Source organism: Schistocerca cancellata, chromosome 5, assembly GCF_023864275.1.
Source record: "Schistocerca cancellata isolate TAMUIC-IGC-003103 chromosome 5, iqSchCanc2.1, whole genome shotgun sequence".
Taxonomy (NCBI): domain Eukaryota; kingdom Metazoa; phylum Arthropoda; class Insecta; order Orthoptera; family Acrididae; genus Schistocerca; species Schistocerca cancellata.
The window spans coordinates 771,234,844-771,256,398 of NC_064630.1; the positions used below are offsets into that span (position 1 = coordinate 771,234,844).

The window sequence follows — 21,555 nt, forward strand, 5'->3', positions numbered from 1 at the left end:
AAACATTAGGCCTACTAACAACAGTCTCACAATATATTTACTCTTCAACAAAGTTTGTGGTGAAGAATCGGGAACAATTTGAAAATAACAGCAGCATTCAAAAATATGACACTAAGAAGAAAAATAACTTTCACTATCCACAATTACCCTTGTGCTGAAAGGAGCAAACTGTGGAGCCATAAAAATATTTGAATTATTAATTCATGACTTTAAAGCACTGGCTGATAATGAAAGCTTTGAAAATAAAATGAAAATATTTTTGTTTGATGACTCCTCCAACCACAAAGATAACTTCCTGGTACATACTGCTTGTATATGGTCAGGTAATTTTTTTTAAATTTTGTATTAAATTCACATTTTAAAAAATTCAGTTCATGTAAATAACCAGCATATAGCCAAGTTTTCACAGGGAATATATACCTTACTTGTAAACATACATATTGCAGCAGGTTGTCGCAAGTATGAACCATAAAAAATGCAAATAATTAAGCGCACCATACATGTGTATCTTCTGACAAGCAACTAAGTTATCAGCTGTAACGTTTGTGAACCATAATGTACTCACTCGGCTATTCCACCTTCCATGTTGAGATCAACTCCACTGTCCACAAGCTGGCCAGATTCAGTATACTTTGGTTTTGCCATGTATGCCATAAACTGGTAGCTTCCAATATAAGAAGCTGCTGCCAATAGGAAGAAGAGCTAGGACAAAAATAATAACATTATTTGGAGGTTTACTTATAATTGGAGTGAAGTGGGCACACTGTATGTTCTGTTTTTCATAAAATAGGTCTATTGCAAATGCTACTTTCCGAGTGTCTAACATAATTTAAAACAACTTACAATATTTGCAACCGTGAAAACATCAGATATGACCACTGTTACTGTCAGATATACACCATTTGCTACAAAAACCATTTTCCTGTAAAAATGTAATGTTTCCATATTTTCTTCTACAATCTGTTTCTGTCCTTTCGTTGCCTGTTTGCCTTTTTGGGGCTGGAAAGTACACGCAAAAAACCAATCGGAAAATCATATTAAACACTTATAATTACTGTCTAACAAATATGTTTTATGAAAATTATAAGTTTGTTCCACTTACAGCCATTGTTTACGACAGTATATAAACAAACTAAATTGTCAAATTATCAACGTTATCTATGAAAATGTGGTGTAGATAATTGGGATGTTCCTTTAGAACAGTTAAATTTTATATATGTATAATTATTACATATCAAATGATACAGCAGAAACATGCGTTTAGTAGCAGACGAAAGCTCCACGTTTTCCCCACTTCCACAACAATGCAGGTTAGCCAAAATGTGTTGATGTAAAACGGAAAGGTGCGGCATCAATTAATTACGTTATATTTCGTGAACAGCTATTAATTGGAAGTTTCACACATCATAATGATGTCTTGTTTTATTATGACGGTCTAGTTCTCTTAATTCTTAAAAGTTAGTACGGAACAAGTCTTGAGAGCATAAAATATTTCACATTCACTTATTTGACAGTGTTGGTACTAGTCTATCGCAGCTGATAAACTGCTAGTAGAGATGATTTGAGAAACAACAGCATGAAAAGTGAAAAAGTGGCGCATGAAATGTAAGCGTGGTGAAGCTGGTTTGTGATGGTGCTGAAAGTAAGAAATGGTATGATGTTTGAGCTTGAGACCACACGCTGACCATCCATATTAATGTTTTTGTAAATACGTTCTGTCTGAAAACATACCACATCGTCCCGACCATTATTTTTGTTGACACACAAACAAAACTTTGAAATAAATTTCAGAGTTTTAACGTTATCGTTATAATTTTTCCACAGTAAATAGAGACACCTCTTTATGTTGACATATCAACATAACCTCTTTCCTGAAGTCCATACTCGTAGAAACTGGCACCCAACATAATGTTGCAATAAATGACAACACCCAATTACTTCATGCACTAGATAAAACTAAGCAGTATTTGTAATACTGGATGTTACAAGAAATTGCTCCAATGCAGATAAGGCTGCTTTAATCACAAGTGAAAAGTGTGAAGAAAGATGGCACTAACATTACAGATGTTTGGGGATTACGGGAATTATTAGTAAGATAGATGGATTTGGTGAATGGCAGGAATTACATTTTTGGGGCTTTGACAGTTAGGGACATGTAATAAAACGAATACGGTAAAGAAATTGTAGAATGTGTATTATGACAATCGTAATGAATTTGATACAATATTGTTGATTATCAGTGTTATCCAAATACAACATATCATTGCACAAACGTGTATTTTAAGCGTATAATTATCAAAATTTGTGCGTATGGGCGTCTCCTTCTTTGATGACAGTAACAATTACAGCTAAAGAAACGCCATTTATTCTCCAAGAATAAACACGGAACTGTTTTGTTGAATGGAGGGGAGAGAAGCTATTAATAATATTTACTAATTACTTATCCTGTACAAGTAAACAATAGTACTATTGTATAAAGTTTGTGGAGAAAATCAATGTGCATAATGCTCATATTATACTCACCTTCAAGTACCCACAGTTTGATGAAAGTAAAGCACTTTTTTCATATCAGTTTAGAATTATCTGTGGAATATGTGAGTGATATTAATAATATCAATTTAAGTTTATATCTGAGTTTAGTTTTAGGCCTAACAGTGAAATTTTGTATTTTAGGTCGATATCGTTTAGCAATGTCCTGTTGTACGCAGAGCTGGAACTTTGTGTTCCTTGTGACCGTTCGGGTATACCAGATTCTTCTTTCTAGTGCAGTTAGAAAGAATCTACCAAAACAGGTCACCTCAGTGAAATCTGAAAATTAAGATTTTTGTCCATTGCCTCACTCCAGAGAAAAATAAACAACAGCAACCTCCAATCTTGTCTCTTGTTACAAATTTGAGCACTTGTGAGTAATGAGTGGTGGAGAGTTTATGTTGATATGCCATCTAGGCTGTACTATTTGTTGACTGATGTGTGATATGGAGATTAAATTGGAACCTTTCCGTTTTATATGTATTGTTTGAAAATTGAGTTGATGGGTGGGTCACTGTCACGAGGAATCTGATATACAATTCATTATTTCTTCTTTTTCCATGTTTGTGTATTTTATTTATTTACTAGGCCAGTAAATCTTACATATATAGAGTGTATGACAGTTGTTGGACCATGTTTTAGATGATAACAACATTAGACAGTTACTCTAGTTTGTTACCCATATAATGAGACACACTAGAAAAGCAGTTCGTTATACCCATCATATTTAATTAAATTATGAATTTGAATATGAAAGAATTTATCTTAAAGCCTGAATTTTTATTTTTGTGTGTAGCAACAATTGATATCAAATCAAATACATTTTATGCTCAGAAAATGAGTAAAGATGACACTTGTCACACTTGCCAGCACCCTGACTGTAGTCATGGTGTTAGACTAGTGGGTAAGATCTCTTTTGAGTGTTTCGCATGTGAGAATAGTTTTGAGCCAATGGTGATCACACAGTCCAAAATGTGGTAAGCAGAGGAAGATAAAAGTGTAATTATTGTTGTTGTTGTTGTTGTTGTTGTTGTTGTTGTTGTTGGGCAATAAGCATGCTCAACATTGTGTTTATGAGCACCTGTGGTCTATTTCTGCATGATTACTCTGTAATTCACGCTTTAGTGTCTGGTAGAGGGTTCCTGTAATCACTTTTAGGCTGTTTATCTACCATTCCGCACCAGAACAGCACACGGAGTAAATGGAAACCTTATTGCATGTAGATGAGCTTTGATATCAAATAATTTGGCATTCAGAGGTGAAAGTTAGTCATTGTAATTTCGTGTAAAGATCATGCTGCAGTGCAAGTGCCTTTGCCTTAATGAGTGCCCTGCAAACTTGCTTATCATATTCATAACACCCTCTCCCCTGTTTTGTGATTATACAAAATTAGCTGCCCACGTTTGAACTATTCAATAACTCAAGGATGCAGTAATATGCAGCAGTACTCCAGAAGAGGCAAGACAAGCATAGTGTAGGCAGTCTTTTTAGTAGATTTGTTGCACCATAGGCCTACACATATTCTGACTATGAAACGCAGTCTTTGGTTTGTCTTCCCTACTTTATCCTCTCCTTGATGGCTCCAGTTTAAGTTGTTCATAATTGTAATCCCAGGGTATCTAGTTGAATCAACAACCTGTAAATTTGTGTGCTTTATCGTGTAACCAAATTTAATGGAACTTCTTCTTCTTCTTCTTCTTCTTCTTCTTCTTCTTCTTCTTCAGTAGCTCTACAGCCCTTGGTGAGCCTTGGCTTCTTCAACAATCTTCCTCCACACTTCTCGGTTATTTGCTGCTCTTTTCCACCCCCGGACTCCCATATTGCTGATATCCATTATTACCTCATCGATCCATCTTCTTCTAGGTCTCCCTTTTCGCCTAACTGAATGGATCATACCTTTCATCATTTTCTTTAGAATTCTATCCTCTGCCATTCTCTCCAAGTGTCCTAGCCATCGTATTCGCTGTGATTTCACAAATTTTACTATGTCCCTGCCTTGTATTAACTCTTGTAATTCGGCATTGTAGTGTATTCTCCAGCCTTCTTCCTCCCTTATTGGCCCATAGATTTTGCGTAGTATTTTCCGCTCCATGCTTCTTAGAGCATTTTTATCGTGTTCTGTCAACGTCCATACCTCTGAGCCGTATGTGATAACTGGGCGGACTAGGGAATTATATATTAGCAGTTTAGTTTTTCTTGTAACAAGGCTATTTTTGAAAAGCTGCATATTTGCAAAGTAAGCTCTGTTTCCTGCTTGTATTCTTTCCCTTATAGCCTTTCCAATACTGTTATCATTTGTTATTAGGGCTCCCAAGTAGTTAAAAGAGGACACTCCATTGAAGCATTTCCCATTGATGTTTAGGTTTTTAGGGGTTCTTCTGGCCTCAGATTGTGACATTACCATATATTTTGTTTTGTTTTCATTTACTATGAGGCCAATTTTTAAGGCTTCTGTTTCCATTGCCCGATATGTTTCTAGGAGTGTATTGGTATTTCTTCAGCAATGTCATCAGCATATGCACATATCTGGCTAGTTTTCATAAATATGGTGCCTCTTTTGTTGATTTTATTTACTGCACTATGCAGGGCTATGTTGAATAGGACAGTGGAGAGACTATCCCCTTGCTTCACACCTTTATTAAAGTCAAAGCTATCACTTGTTCTGCTAAGGACCTTTATTTTTGCTCTTGTCTCTGTCATTGTCATTCTGATTAGTCTTATTAATTTAGCACATATACCAACTTCTTTCAGTACTCTGTATAGTTCTTGCCGATTTATGCTGTCAAAGGCTTGTTTGAAATCGATGAATAAGAAATTCAGATCTATATCATATTCATAGAACTTTTCCATCATTTGCCTTATCACAAATATTTGATCAGTTGTTCCTCTGCCTGGTCAAAAGCCACACTAATATTCCCCTAGTATGCCTTCTGCACACTTCTGTATCCTTTTGTTTAATATACTTGTGAAGATCTTATAAGCTGTACTTAGGAGTGTTACACCTCTATAGTTTTCACATGCTGTTCTGTCCCCTTTCTTATAAATGGGGACTATTATTCCAATTTTCCAATTATCTGGCATTGTTTCTGTTTCCCATATATCTGATATTAATGTGTGCAGTTCCTTTATTACAGCCTCACCACCAGTTTTTATTAATTCAGCAATTATGCTGTCTTCCCCAGGGGTTCGATTGTTTTTTGACTTGTGCACAGCCTGGGAGACCTCTTGGAGTGTTGGCTTTCTTGCCTCATTGGTTTCATTGTCTACTTCCAGCTCCACTCTTCCCTCTTGTGCAGCTGTCTCTTCATCTTCTAGGCTGGTGCTTAGTGTATCTTTGAAATACTCTGCCCATCTTCCCACTATCTGTTCTTCCTCCCTTATCATTTTCCCATCTTTACTGGAACAGGCCGTTGTTTTTGGTTGGAATCTATTCTTCATTTTGCCTATGGCATGATGTTGTTGTTGTTGTTGTTGTTGTTGTGGTCTTCAGTCCTGAGACTGGTTTGATGCAGCTCTCCATGCTACTCTATCCTGTGCAAGCTTCTTCATCTCCCAGTATCTACTGCAACCTACATCCTTCTGAATCTGCTTAGTGTATTCATCTCTTGGTCTCCCTCTACGATTTTTACCCTCCACACTGCCCTCCAATGCTAAATTTGTGATCCCTTGATGCCTCAAAACATGTCCTACCAACCGATCCCTTCTTCTAGTCAAGTTGTGCCACAAACTTCTCTTCTCCCCAATCCTATTCAATACCTCCTCATTAGTTACGTGATCTACCCACCTTATCTTCAGCATTCTTCTGTAGCACCACATTTCGAAAGCTTCTATTCTCTTCTTGTCCAAACTAGTTATCGTCCATGTTTCACTTCCATACATGGCTACACTCCATACAAATACTTTCAGAAATGACTTCCTGACACTTAAATCTATTCTCGATGTTAACAAATTCCTCTTCTTGAGAAACGCTTTCCTTGCCATTGCCAGTCTACATTTTATATCCTCTCTACTACGACCATCATCGGTTATTTTACTCCCTAAATAACAAAACTCCTTTACTACTTTAAGCGTCTCATTTCCTAATCTAATTCCCTCGGCATCACCCGACTTAATTTGACTACATTCCATTATCCTCGTTTTGCTTTTGTTGATGTTCATCTTATATCCTCCTTTCAAGACACTGTCCATTCCGTTCAACTGCTCTTCCAAGTCCTTTGCTGTCTCTGACAGAATTACAATGTCATCGGCGAACCTCAAAGTTTTTACTTCTTCTCCATGGCATGATAGAACTTTCTTATTTCACTCTGTTCCTTTAGTTCTTCTAGTTCTTGAAATTTCTTCTTATTCCACTCTCTTTTCTTTCTCTTGCACAGTCTGTTAGCTCTTCTCCTTAATTCTCTATATTGTTCCACATTATTTCTGGTTTCTCTGTGTAGCACTTTTGTTCTTGCCCTGTTCTTTTCCTCTATTGCTGACCTGCAATCTTCATCAAACCACTCCTGGGTTCTTCTGTTCCTTCTTATGCCTATTATTTCCTCTGCAGCATCCTTAATGGCTTTTTCAAACCTGTTCCACCTTTCATCTACTCCTACTGTGGTCTCTTCATTGCTCAACTTTGTGCTTAGTGTTACTTGGTATTTTTTTACTTCATCAGGGATGTTCAGTTTGTCTGTATTCCATTTCATCATCTTTCCCATTCTGTTGCCCTTTGTTAGTGACAGTTTCTCTCTCAAGACTGATTTTATCAAAAAGTGGTCTGAATCACAGTTTGGTCCTCTGCAGCTCCGTACATCCGTAACTGACGTGGAGTGGCGTGCAGTCCCTAAAATATGGTCAATCTGATTGACTACTCCATTGGCTGCAGACTTCCAAGTACCCAGATGGATCCTTTTATGTGGAAAGCAGGTACTTTTAATAATCATATTATTCCTTGCTGCAAATTGGCATAGTAAGTCTCCATTCTCATTGTTTTCTTCATGTAGTGAATATTTTCCAGAAACTCCATACGGATGTTCATTCCTCCCTATTTTTGCATTAAGATCTCCTATTACTAGCATCAGGTCATATTTAGGTACTGCACAGCATACTTTTTCCAAGTCTTCATAGAACTGTTCTTTAATTATCTCCTCTTTTTCCTCTGTTGGTGCATGTGCATTAACTATTGATATATTCCTAAATTTACCTTTTAGTCTGAGTCTGCACATCCTTTCATTTATAGGTTCAAATTCTAGAAGGCTTTTCCTAACTTCCCTAGTTATTATAAATCCTGTTCCAAGTTGGCCTGTTCTTTCTTCTGGTCCACTATATACCAATGAGTACTCAGGTTTATCTATCTGTCCATTCGCCTGCCATCTTATTTCCTGTAGCCCTACAATATCATATTTGAATTTTAAAATTTCACTGGCTATTTCTTTCATTTTTCCAGGCTGAAGCATTGTCCTCACATTCCACGATGCTAATGTTAGATCCTTTATCCGTTTCCTTTGCCGGGGTCGTGATACATGCTTTCCATCCAGTTTCCGAGGCTTCTGTTGAATTTCCGTAATATTCTTTTTTTTACAGTATGGGGTTATTAGCCCCATGCCCAACCCCCAACCTGGAGGACCAGGATTTGTATGAGGTTTACTCATCTAGGGAAGCTGGCTTCACTACGCCTCTAAAGCCCTCCCTGCCCTATGTTGTGGGACACACTTTGTCTGGCTCCTCTGTCGAGACCAGTCCGGCTTGGGAGACCCTGCCAGTAGCTATGCTACCGCTGGCATAGCTCTCGACTTCACTGAAGCACGCAAACCCTCCCGCCCGGCACTGAAGGTGCCTACTATAAGGCGGTGTCCCCTGGGAGGGTTAATGGAACTTCTGGTATACTCTAATTGAGGAACTCACACATTTTATTATTCAGAGTTAGTTGTCACTTTTTGTACCATGCTGTTATCTTGTATAAATAATTTGTAATTAGCTTTGATTTTTACTTTACTTGACAGTAAACAACAATATCATGTGAAAACAGTCTTAAGAGGACTGCTCAGATTTTCTCTCTTAAATTAATAACCTGTGACGTTTCTAACGGACTATCATGAATCTGGCCGCACAGTGAGGCGTTGCTCCATTGGAGATTCTGCTTGTGAGGAATGATGTCAAAAACCTTCTGGAAATGCAGAAATATGGAGTCAGCTTGGTTCCCCTGTTAACAGTACTCCTTACTTTGAGTGGACAAAGGACCAGTTATATTTCACAAGAACAATATTTGACTCTGTTATGGTTTGTGTCAATAGATTGTTTTCTTCAAGGTATATTGGAACACAGTATTTCTTTCAAAATTCTGCTTCAAATTATTACCACTGATATGTGTCTATGACCCAGTGGATTCCCTTGCGTGTATATTCCTGTGACCTGTGCAAATTTCCAGTCTCTAGGTACAAACTTTTTGTAGAGCGAATAGTTGTATATGATTCCTGAAAATGGAACTATTTCAAAAGCATACTGTGAAAGGAGCCCAACTGAGATATAGTTTTCATTATTAAGTGACTTAATTTGCTTTGCTATACTTGGGTATCTACTTCCAAATTGCTGATGTTGGCAGCTGTTCTTGGTTTGAGTTTGTGATATCATGTATCGATATCACCACATGGGCATCATAGCAGATGGAATTTCAAGTTTCTGTGTGGCACTGATAGCAGTCTCATGGGATCTGGCAGACCCATGCCTGCTGAGCCATGCTTCTAGCAGCTCTGGACTATAAGCACCCTCTGCCACCTTTATATAGGACGGCCCACGACAGGCACTCAACACATTTGTGCTCAGAACCACTTCGCTATGACCATCATTCATGCTTAGCACACATACCCTCTTCCTTGTTGATATTGAGATAGCTGGCCTCTATATTTCTTGCTGCATTATTTGTAATGAGTCTTCATTCACTTGGAGAAATATAAGTTAAGTATATCTTTTTACTGTGATATCCTGTTCACTTATCATTTCTCCTCCTGTCCAGATTTTCTACGATGACAGTTGGTGTTCCATTATGTAGCCCACCCCTCCAAGTCTGCACAGCAGAGTTCTAGAATGTCTAGTGTCTCTTTGTTGATGAAAGAATTTTGAAAAAGCATGTTTAGTAATTCTGCTTTGATGGTGCTGTCATCAGTAACATTACCATTGCTGCCTTATAACTTTTTAAAAGCACACATGAGAACATCTACATGTGTAACAGGCATATTCTGTGACTTCCAAATCCGCACAGTATTTGCTCAGGTGAAGTTTCATGTGATGTGTGCGAAAGAACTACATTCAGTCAGCATGGTTTGAGAAACTGTGAAAATACAGGTTTGTTACATTGTAGTGGTCTTCAGTCCAAGTACTACAGCTCTCCATGTACCAACTTTACTAGTTCTTGATGCCTCAGGATGTGTCCTATTAACTGATCCTGTCTTTCAGGCATGTTGTGCCACACATTTCTTTTCTCACTAACTTGTTTTAGTACCTCTTCCGTAGTTATTTGATCTCTCCCACTTCATCATTTTCTGGCACCCAAGAGGCATTCAGTCTTATGGTGTGTAGTGGTCGTAAGGTTTTGGCTCGTCAGCGTGTATCTTACCAATAGTGAGGCTTGTTTCATTTATGTATTTATTTAATTGTCCTTCCCAGAATCCTTTCACAATGATACAGGATTTGTCAAGGTAACACAATGCCAATCAGTGGGCCAAAGTATAAAGCACAGTGTAAATAACATGATTTAAGAGAGTTGGACAGGTAGCTTAGAGGGATAGGACGAGTGGTTGGCCATGGCCTTGATTTATTTATTTATTTATTTAGTTTTGGTCCTGTGATCTTGTCAGGTTATTAATTTAACATTATAAAATTCTGTTTCATTCTGAGAGGTATTCATTTACAGAGTAGAAACTGTGGTCCATCAGAAATGACTTTTGAACCAGCTGTCTTGCTTTACCAACTTGATGTTGTTAGGAAGGTGGTTATACAATTGTGTGCCTCTATGAAGGACACTCTTCTGGTAGGCTGATGTTCTGGAATATGAGACATGAATGTTATTGCCATTTCTCATTGTGTAATTGTGCACAGAGCTGTTCAGCTGATAGGCATTTGAGGTTCTTAAATATTCTCTTACTAAGAGTGTTGTTTCAAATATATATAGGCATGGAAGGTTCAGTATCTTTAGAGTAGGAAAAAGAGAGCGACATGAACCTTGCCTCTTTATGTGCAGATGATTTTGATAGCTCATTTCTGGGTTTTGAAAACAGATAGACTATAGGGTGCATTCCCCCAAAATATTATTCCATATTGGATTGCTGATTGGAAATATGTGTGATATGCCTGTATTACTATTTCTCTATTAGAGCTTGTGCTTAGTATCCGTAGCATGTAACAGATTGATGATAGCTTGGTTGTAAGAGCTTTAATGTGTGTATTCCACTTGAGATCACTCTGCAGATAAATTCCTAGGAACTTATTATTATCAACTAATTTTACAATTTTGTTGTTTATTTTCAATGCGTGTTCATTTTGTTGTTTATAGTGGGGTGTATGAAAGTTCATGTCCACTGTTTTCCCAGTGTCAATTATAAGTTTATTTTTTTCAAACCAGTGTGTTAGCTCCAGCAATGATGCATCTGTAGTTAATTGAAGCTCTTTTTGGTCTGACCTTGTAGTCAAAATACTTGTATCATCTGCAAATAAAGTTTTCTTTTTGGCATGGACATTGTCATTCAGGTCATCAATATGCAAAAGAAAGAGGATAGGACTTAATGTTGATCCTTGTGACACACCATATTTGCTGGTAGTTTTTTTCTGATGTGTATGTTGTTGTTCTTGAAATGTTTTCAGTTTTTGTGTCCTGTTTGTAAACAACTTTTTGTTGCCAGCAAGTAAGATATGATCTAATCCATTCATTTGGAATACCTATAATTCCCTTTCTTTCCAACTTACGTAGTAGGATACCATGATCTAAAATGCCAAATGCTTTGGATAGGTCCAAGAATATTCCAGTAGCCATTTCCTTTCCATCTACAGCTATTAGAATGGAGTGCAAATATTCATAGACTGCTGTGGTTGTGAATCTAGATTACCTGAAGCCACACTGATGATTTACTATAGCAACCTATTATAAAAGAGCTTCTCAAAGATCTTTGAGAAGCCACTAAGCTGTGCTACAGTCTGTAATTGTTAACATTGTCTGTGGCTCCCTTTTTGTGCAAGGGGATTACTTTTGCAATCTTTAGAAGATTTGGAAAGGTACCTGTGGAAAAGGGCCTTTGTGATCTTTGCCTTCGTGATCCAAGAAAACCCAAATCAGAATGGAAGGACAGAGCAGCTCCATCCTCCCAATTATGAGGTCAGTGTCCTAAGAGCTGCACTGCCTTATTTGATAATTCTCTAACGAATAATGTTTCTTCATTTACACACAAATTGTTTCATGTGGCTTGCAATATAAAACACAATTTTCTTCTTCACTGTCCACACACTGATGGCACCCACTGATGACTCCTTGGTTGAAAAGATGCTTTGTGCCCCTTTACTCAATTCCAGGCTCTATATTCAACCATGTGCTACTGCGTATCTGAAAAACTAAACCAACAGACACTACTATCATGGATTATAAATTGTGCCACCTGGTCCTTGTGAAAGCAGTAAATCGGGTATTAAAATGTGACAAGGTCCTTTAGTTATCCCCCTCCATTATTGTTCTCTATCCTAGGTCGTCTAAGTAATAATTAATTGTGTAATATGCATTAGTTGTGAAGAATGTTTTAGCTGCATTTTCAAACAGTTGTTTTAGTAATCTTTCTGACTTCCTTTGGCAGTTTATTATACATTTTTGTCCCCTGATATAAAATGTTGTTTTGAGTTTTTGCTCTTGTAACTCCAAACTGGCTGTTCTTCTGTAATTATGTATAGAATTACTAGTGCAGCATTTATTAATTTTTTTTCCCTGCACCACAGATTGGTATATGTACTCACTAGGTGCAGCAAAGATGCTCTAATCTTTTTTTATATATATATAACTCTTTACAATGAGCCCTATTACTACTTCCGGTTGTTACTTTTGTGGCCTTCTTCTGCAGTTTAAAAACTGTGTCCATGTTTTGTGCCTTCGATCCCCAGAAATGAATCCCTTAGCTATGAACTGACTGTATGTAGGCATAGTATGTCACCACAAGTCGTTGATGCTAATACCATATGAGCATAGCATGCTGATGACATTCGTTTTGCTAATATCTTTCTATATTCACTCGATGTTAGCTGACAGTCAGTGTCTATACCTAAAAACTTTGTTTATGCTACACTGTTCATCCTTATTGTGACGGAGTTGTTACCCCTCTTTATGGTGAAGTGCATAGTGTTCATTTTGTTTATATTCAGTGTTAATTTATTACATACTCTCCAACGGTAAACATCCTTGAGGGTTTCATATCCTTTCCCTGATAGGAGTTATGATCTTTTATCAGTGATGATGTTGCTGTCATCGGCAAAGAGAACTTTTCCTCCATGTCTTACACTGTCTAGAAAGTGATTAATGTATATTAAGACCAGGATCAGATGCAATAAACTTCCCCTAGGAACATCTATGTTGCAGATGTGTGAACAATCTCTAGCTTTTGTATCCTGTTTACCAAGTAAGACTGAAACCACTTATTCGCTGTTCCCCTTATACCTAGCATGTCTAGCGTTTACAATAGTATGTTATGACCAATAGTCTCAAAATCCTTGAGCAAGTCCAAGAAAACGCTTGTAACACAATTGTCCCCTATCAAGAGTTTCAAGTACCACATTTATGAACTCTGCAGTGGTTCATATTGTACTTCTTCCACTTGTGAAACCAAACTGATTCATTAAAGAGGTTGTATTTATTCATGTAACTGACCCGCCAGGTTAGCCGAGAGTGCTAATACGCTGCTTCCTGGACTCGGGTAGGCGCGTCAGTCCCAGACTGAATCCGCCTGGCGGATTAATGATGAGGGCTGGTGTGCCGGCCAGCCTGGAAGTGGTTTTTAGGCAGTTTTCCACATTCCACTAGGTGAATACTGGGCTGGTCCCCAAGTTCCGCCTCAGTTACACGACTTGCAGACATTTGAAACACATCCTCACTATTTCATGATTTACACTGGATGCCAACAGCTGGGGTACACTGATTCCATCCCGGAGGGTGTGGGGTGGTGGCAGGAAGGGCATCTGGCCACCACTTCAAATTAACTGTGTCAAATCCACTGTAACTGTGCCGACCCTGTGAAAACAGCAGGACAAAGGCGAAAGCAAAAGAAGAAGATTTATTCATGTAACTCATCAGTATCTCTTTCATGATTGCTTCAAAGAAGAAGATTTATTTATGTAACTCATCAGTATCTCTTTCATGATTGCTTCAATTATTTTTGAGAGTGAAGACAGTGGTGAAGCTGGCCTGCAGTTCTCAGTGCTTTCCATATTACTTACCTTTAGTGAGGGCACCACTCTTTCACGCTTTAGGTACTCTGAAAAACTCCTGAACTTAACATTCATTTATTATGTTACTGGAGCTTGTATGCTATCTATACATGCCTTTAGAACGGAGACAGGAAATTCTTATATAGCTGCTGGCATCTTGCGGTTTAATTGTCGTATAGTCTTCCTAACTTTAAACTCTTTTTTTGTGAGAAATGACATCATTGTGCATGCTGTGTAAGTCATTGCAGGTGCTACCTGTGTTTTAAGAAGATTTGATGCACCTTCTCTGTAGTACCAGAGAAATAATCATTTACAAGTGTTGCTGATTCCTGAGGATTTTCTATTACCGTATCCCCATCTTTGATTTGTATGGTATTATACTTGTGTCTGCCTTTTCCAGTTTCTTGTTTTACACTGTCCCACACCATTTTCCTTATATTTTTTACATTATACACAGTGATTATAATTAAACTTTCATACTGCTGTAGAAATAACACCACTGGTCAGGATGACATCAAAAGGGGGAAAAGGTATGGAAGAAGAAAAAGAAATAGCTACAAAATGTAGCAATAGATGGCACTGTAAGCATCATAATTTAATAGTGGTCAACTACAAATGACAAATGAGTCATACAACAATGCCTAAGGTGTACGTTTGACATTAAACAAACTGTACTACTCAGTGTGCATGGATGTACAGGTGTGATACTATTAGTTATGTAAGCCCATCTACCACGCAAGGTTATATCACATTGGATGGGAAGAATCGGTTTTTAATTGTTCTCAGGCCAAAAACTGCTTAAAAAGAATAAATCACATTGGTTTTTAATTGTCCTGAGGCGAAAAACCACATAAAAAGCATTAATCAAAATGCAGATCGGATTATTAATTTCCGTGTGACTGGTGCAAAACATGTTCAATATGCTGTCCACTGTTTTCTGCAACAAGTTGAAATCAAGAAACCGCGTGTTCCACACTGATGGAAGTTTTTTCAGAGTCATGTTCAGAATGTGTTGCGCAATGCTTGCCTTCAGTGCAGATAACACTGGACATAACATCTTTCAAATAGCCCCACAGCCAGAAGTCACACAGATTAATATCATGTGATTGGGAAATGGGGGCTGATAATTCTAGCATTTCCGAAATGGCGCTTCAGCAGCTGCTTAACTGGATTTGCAATGTGCAGAGGTGGAATGATGAGGTTGTGCAAAAGACACTCATAGCAGTTACCAGTGACAGTACTGGTAACAGGACCAGGAGCACATGTCTCTTTGAAAAAATATGGCCCTATGATAAATGATGCCATGAACCCACACCACACAGTGACCTTTTCAGGATGGATTTTCTGTTGTCCATATTCGACAGTTCGGTGTATTGATGTATCCGGTCAGATGGAAGTGGGCTTCATCTGTCCATAAAATTTTCCACTGCCGATCATTGTCCATTTCATGTGAGCAAGAAATTCTAAAGCAAAGGTCTCTCTTGTTGGCAGGTCAACAGGAAGCAACTCGTGCACGTGGGTAATTTTGAATGGATAGCAAAGAAGGATGTTTCGTAAGATTTTACGCACCATGCTCATGGGTATGTTCAGTGTTCGGGCAGTTCTCCGTGCACTACGCGTTTGCACACCATCACTCGTCTCCTCCTGCATTGCTGTGGCCATTGATTCCACTCACTTAGAATCAATTCTTTTCCTCCCTCTACCAGGTTGCACACCAAAAGAACCCTTCTTTTCGAATTTCCAAATCATTTTCTCCAGACTCATGGCAGTCATTGGACCAACGCCTTTTTTCAAACCCTTCAGTGTCTGGAACTTCTGCAGAGCGATGTGTGCACAGTCATCATTCTTGTAATGCAGCTTTACAGGCAGAGTGCAGTCCTGCATTGAGAGTAACTATTCATGCCTCCAAATATTATTAAGCTAGTTTTGGGGGTAGGGACCCTTTCCAGGACTTCACGTAATTTGTTGAAGAAATTGCTCTCATTACTACTAGGTGAGCAGTAAACACACAGAACAATTACCTTCTTATAAGCACTAGCTTTGTTACTTTGATGGCCGACAATTCAAAGTGTTTATCTACACTAACTTAAAGTGTATGCCACTCCTGATATAGGTACATGATCCCCCACCTTTTAAGGTAGATCTACCGTAGGAACTTGCACATTCATATCACGATAACACTATCTGCTGCAATTCGTCATCTCTGCACCAGTGCACGGTAATGCACACTGCCAAGCTCAAAGACTGTAATTCAACTTCGTGCTGATATACTTTATTCTTAACCAGGCTGCACATTTTGATGAATGATAGATAATTCTGATTGAATGTCCATGGTGCTTCCACACTCCAGTGTGGTGCATTCTATTTCCCACATACACAGTGCAGGAATCTCTTTAACTGGTTGAGAAACTTTTAACAGAGGGGAGCCTGTTGTCTTGGTTTATCCTAAAAAAGGCCTACTTCTCCTATCCATCACAACAGGTGTTTGACCATGTGTGGCCCTTACACCCATCCAGCACACTCTCACTTATCAACTCCACCAACCTCTCTTCCCCAGACCTGTTGAGGTGTAGCACCGTCTACCAACAGTCCCCATCGGCACTAGTGTGATATGCTCCCAGCCAGCAGTCGCCAGCGTCATCTCCAGCTCCATATCTACATGCGCTTTACAACGCTGCTAAGATGAGACTGGTCATGCCGCTGGAACAGTGCCACTGTGCACAGGTTGGTGCAACCATTTAGCCTTATTCAGGTCATCACCTATATTGTATGCCTCGTTTCTGTCCAGGCTGTTTCCTGCCGCACACAGTATCTTCCGTGAAGTCTTTATACAAAGGCCCTAAAACATCAATCACCTGATCCAGCTCAGCTCTCTGCTCAAAAATGCTGGTGACCTGATACTCCTCTCCTAAGGTCTCCTGTAATAGAGAGACTACACCTCTGCTATGACAGCTATCTAGGTGGCAGTACTCTCATCTTCCTAAGATTAGTGTTACTCTTAATCTTTCTAATCATGGGCATAGTCTGCTGCACATATCCTACTTCTACACCATTTTGAGGCTCCTCTCCCCTCAACTCCGGCAACTGAAACCTATTGCTGGTAGCCACAACAACACTGTTAGACTACATCCTCCTCCTGCTAGCTCTCCTCCCAACTGCTATCTCCCCGCCAGACCCCTCACTACTACCTTCCCTCATTCCCATCAGCTCTCTCCTAACTTGATCCAACTGAATTTGTAGCTGAGTTAGCCCCTCTTCTAGGTATAATCTAACATAGATCCCTTGAACAAAATACCGTCCCCAGTTCTTGGGAAAAAGCACAAGTAACATCCATCTACAAGAAGGGCAGTAGAAGTGATCCACAAAAGTACCATCCAGTAGCCTTAACATCAATTTTTTGTAGAATCTTAGAACATATTCTGAACTCAAACATATTGAGGTATCCTCAACACCTACCAGCATCGGTTCCAAAAACGTTGATCATGTGAAACCCAACTTGCATTTTCCTCACGTAACATACTAAAAGCTTTGGATGAAGGCAACCAGGTAGATGCAGTGTTTCTCGATTTCCGAAAAGCATTTGACTCAGTGCCACTCCTATGCTTACTGTCAAAAGTACAAGCATATGGGGTATCAAGTGAAATGTGTGACCAAGTTGAGGACTTCTTGGTAGGGAGGATGCAGCATGTTATCTTGGATGGAGAGTCATAAGATGTAGAAGTAACTTCGGGTGTACTACAGGAAAGTGTTTTGGGACACTTCCTGTTGATGTTGTATGTTAATGACCTTTGACCTTGCAGACAATATTAATAGCAACCTCAGACTTTTTGCAGATGATGCCGTTATATATGATGAAGTACTATCTGAAAGAAGCTGCATAAATTTTTGGTCAGAATTGGATAAACTTTCAACGTGGTGAAGAGATTGCCAACTTGCACTAAATTATCAGAAATATAAAATTGGGCACATCACAAAATGAAAAAAAATACTATCCTATGACTACAATATAAGTGAGGCACTATTGGAATCAGCCAGCTCATACAAATACCTTGGTGTAACACTTTTTAGGGATATGAAATGGAATAATCACACAGTTCAGTCTTGGGTAATACAGGTGGTAGACTTTGGTTTATTGCTAGAATACTGGGGAAGTGCAATGAGTCTACAAAGGAGATTACTTACAAGTCACTTGTGTGATTGGTTCTAGAATATTGTTCAAGCCTGTGGGACCCTTACGAGATAGGACTAACAGGGGATACTGAACTTACACAGAGAAGGGCAGCACGAATGGTCACAGGTTTGTTTAATTCATGGGAGAGAGTCACAGAAATACTGGGGGAACTGAACTGGAACACTCTTGAAGATAGATGTTAACTATCCTGAGAAAATCTACTAACCAAGTTTCAAGAACTGGATTTAAATAATTACTCTAAGAATATACTACAATCCCCTACATATCGCTCACATAGGGATCATGAGGATAAGATTAGAATGTTGCATGCACAGAGAGATTCAAACATTCATTCTTCCCGTGTCCCGTACATGAATGGAGCAGAAAGAAACTGTAATAACTGGACAGTGGGACGTACCCTCTGCCATGTATCTCATGGTGGTTCGCAGAGTATAGATGTAGATGTAGAACTGTGCCTGAAGGACACAGATCTTCCCTTCCAGCTCCTCTGTTGACTAGCCCTGTGGGTCCGGGTGTTAGAATAGGCTCGAGGTATTCCTGTCTTTCGTAAGAGGTGACTAAAAGGAGTCTCACATGTTTCGGCCTTTATATGATGGTCCCCTGCAGGGTGTGACCTCCATTCTTCCAAATTTTTCTGAAGAGTGAGCCAATTGGGGAAGGGCGCCTTACATGGTGCATCATGTCCATCATGCATTTAGATCTCTAGCCCACTGTCTCGTCGTCGCATTGCAGTCCCGTTCATTGGGGCATCGGGACTCCTGGCAATGGCCATCCTGCCAGGTGGCCTTTGCTGCAGTAAGGTGGCGCCCGTGGGGAGGGCCGTGGTCGGAGTGGGTGGCATCAGGGTGAATGACACATAGAACGTCATCTCTTGCTGGTGGTCCACCGCCAGCAGGCTCTAAGTGAGCAAAGTCTAACTTCAGTGCTAAGAAATATGACCCCAAGTCGTTCCCCTCGCTGGCCACACCATGGGAGGAACGCCAGGCTAAGGATGGCAATTTGCCCCAATACCTGGTATGTACGAGAGTTGATAGAGAACCTTTCATGTCCATGAAGCCTCAGTTTTTTGTGGAGCATTTGGAGGACAAGTTTGGGGAAGTGGAGGGCTTGTCTAAAATGCGCTCTGGGTCAGTTTTGATAAAAACAACATCCTCTGCCCAGTCATGGGCATTACTCACTTTTGCCAGGTTGGGGGATATTTCTGTTACCATCACACTCCGTAAGAGCTTAAATATGGTCCAGGGTATTATATTCCACAGGGACCTTCTTTTGCAGTCTGATGATGAGCTGTGCATCAATTTAGAGCGGCGAGATGTTCATTTCGTCCGGTGTGTCCACCAGGTCTGGGGGATAACCAGGTTGCCACCGGTGCCTTCATCTTGGCCTTCGAGGGTGACACGTTGCCCGAGAAGGCCACGATGATGGTCTACCACTGTGATGTCAAGCCATATGTCTCTCCCCCGTTGCTGTGCTTTAAGTGCTGGAAGTTTGGCCATATGTCTTTCCGCTGTACCTCCAGCCCCACCTGTCGAGATTGTGAATGTCCATCACATCCCAATACTCAATATGCCCCGCCTCCCATCTGTGTCAACAGCGGAGAGCATCATTCATCTTGCTTGCCAGAGTGCTGGATTTTCCAGAAGAGAGGAAAATCATGGAATATAAGACCCTGGACCGACTGACCTACACTGAGGCTAAGAGGAAATTTGAGTGCCTACATCCTATGGCTATGACCACCTCATACTACGAGAACAGTTGTTGCCCCATCAGTTCCTCGAATTCCTGTCGCCTCTCAGAACCGGAAGACTACACCTGCCCCCTTGATGGTGGGGGGGCACTGCCCTCTCTGTTGCTCCCCCACCACCTACTTTGGGAGCAATACCCCCCCCCCTCCCCCCCCCCCCCCAACCATCGGGAATTTCAGTTCCTACTTCTGAGCCAGATAAGTGTAAGGCTTCTTCGGCTCCTCTTGCTAGGAAGGGGTCTCTTGGGTCACTCCCTTCCCAGGATTCTGCTAGTGGGAAAGATGATACCCGCTAGTGACTGAAGAGCCCAAAAGCAGCTGGTCGTAGGGCTTCACGCTCATCCTCAGTCTGATTCAGTGAAGTCCTCCCAGCCAGGGAAACCCAAGGAACTTTAACTCTGTGTCAGAGTTCATCAGTTGTAGTGGCTGGCGAGGAGTAGAGTCCCAGTCTCGGGGGCAAACCATACATTTTCGATGTGTGAGACATCTGAAGAATGTGCTGGCCGGGGTAACAGTCAAACACCTCTGTTTTGAGGTAGCTCAGGACAATGTGGGCAACATGGTCTTGTGTTATCTTGCCGAAAGATAACATCGCCCAGACCTCAAAGGCAGGGCACAACTGCCATCCTTAACATGTCTGAACTGTAATGACCGTCTTAGTGAACCACAGGAGATTGTATTGTGTGCTCAGTGGCACCTCATACTATCCACCAAGTGCTAGTCCCACATGATGATGATGACAATACAAGCTGGCAAGAGTTGTTCTCCTCGAACCCTCCATTCATAGGTATGGCCATTGCGATGATGTACGCAGAACTGTTGCTAGTGTGAAAAGATGATATAGTGCCTCTCTTGTGTTCAGTGTTATCTTTTTTTGCACCATTGTGGGTGCACCTTTCCTCTCTGCTGCTGCGTAAAGGGAAGCTGAAGCAATGGTTGCCTTGTTGACAGTCTGTGATGTTCCAGATATTTTTAGCACCACCTGTGTGGTACATGTCTTTCTGAAAACAAGCCCATTTTTTGACTCAGTGTTTATGAGGTGACTGTACCATCCTACACAGGCAAGCAGGCAATATGTCTTATCTTCTTGGGCACTAGTTGCTTGGGGGGTTATTGAGCTTGTGCATGCCATTGAGTATAGCCCTCCTGAAACCATCAATTTCATGACAGTCACGGTATGCTAACCAGTGCAAGTAGTGATATTGTGGAGTGATGAACCGCAGTTTCATAGAACTGTGATCATGCTGCTGTTGGATTCTGAGACATGTTGACAGACATTTTTCTTCCTCTCTTGAAGCTACTCATGATCATCTCACAAGCAACCACTATTTTATTTACTCGCCCTTAGACCATTCAGTACAACAGTATCAGATGTGTCATGTACATTACAGAAATAATATGTACATAAATAAAGCATAAACAAAGTAGAATAGGGCAAGAAGGTGCCCTAATTAAAGGAACCATCCCAGCATTCACCTTAGCAACTTGAGAAAACCATTGAAATCCTAAGTCAGGATGGCCAGATGGATAATAAACCCCACTCCTCCAGAATGCCAGTCCATTGCCTAAAGACTGGCATAGCCTTGTTGCCCAGCATACGATTGGAAGAGGAATTGTAAATACATAGTCTACATTGAGACTGCAATGTGCACAAGAAGTA

At 40.1% G+C, this 21,555-nt stretch overlaps 2 protein-coding genes across 4 annotated transcripts in view; one reads left to right on the forward strand and one right to left on the reverse strand.

The window, feature by feature from the left end:
- The window catches only part of LOC126187421 (transmembrane protein 208), a 60,210-nt gene extending 58,914 nt beyond the window's left edge, over positions 1-1,296 (reverse strand). The window contains exons 1-3 of the mRNA XM_049928494.1: positions 1,103-1,296; positions 844-999; positions 566-702 (exon numbers count right to left, since the gene is read on the reverse strand). Of these exons, the coding sequence (XP_049784451.1) occupies positions 566-702; positions 844-999; positions 1,103-1,108 (299 nt within the window). The 5' untranslated portion in view covers positions 1,109-1,296. The remainder of the gene's footprint in view (positions 1-565; positions 703-843; positions 1,000-1,102) is intronic.
- Positions 1,297-1,458: 162 nt separating this feature from the next.
- Positions 1,459-21,555, forward strand: part of LOC126187420 (palmitoyltransferase ZDHHC3) — an 89,207-nt gene continuing 69,110 nt past the window's right edge. Inside the window, exon 1 of one of the 3 annotated variants that reach the window (XM_049928491.1) lies at positions 1,459-1,652. The gene's annotated coding sequence lies outside the window, so the exon portion shown is untranslated. The remainder of the gene's footprint in view (positions 1,653-21,555) is intronic. The other 2 variants (XM_049928492.1, XM_049928493.1) reach the window with 2 other exon arrangements.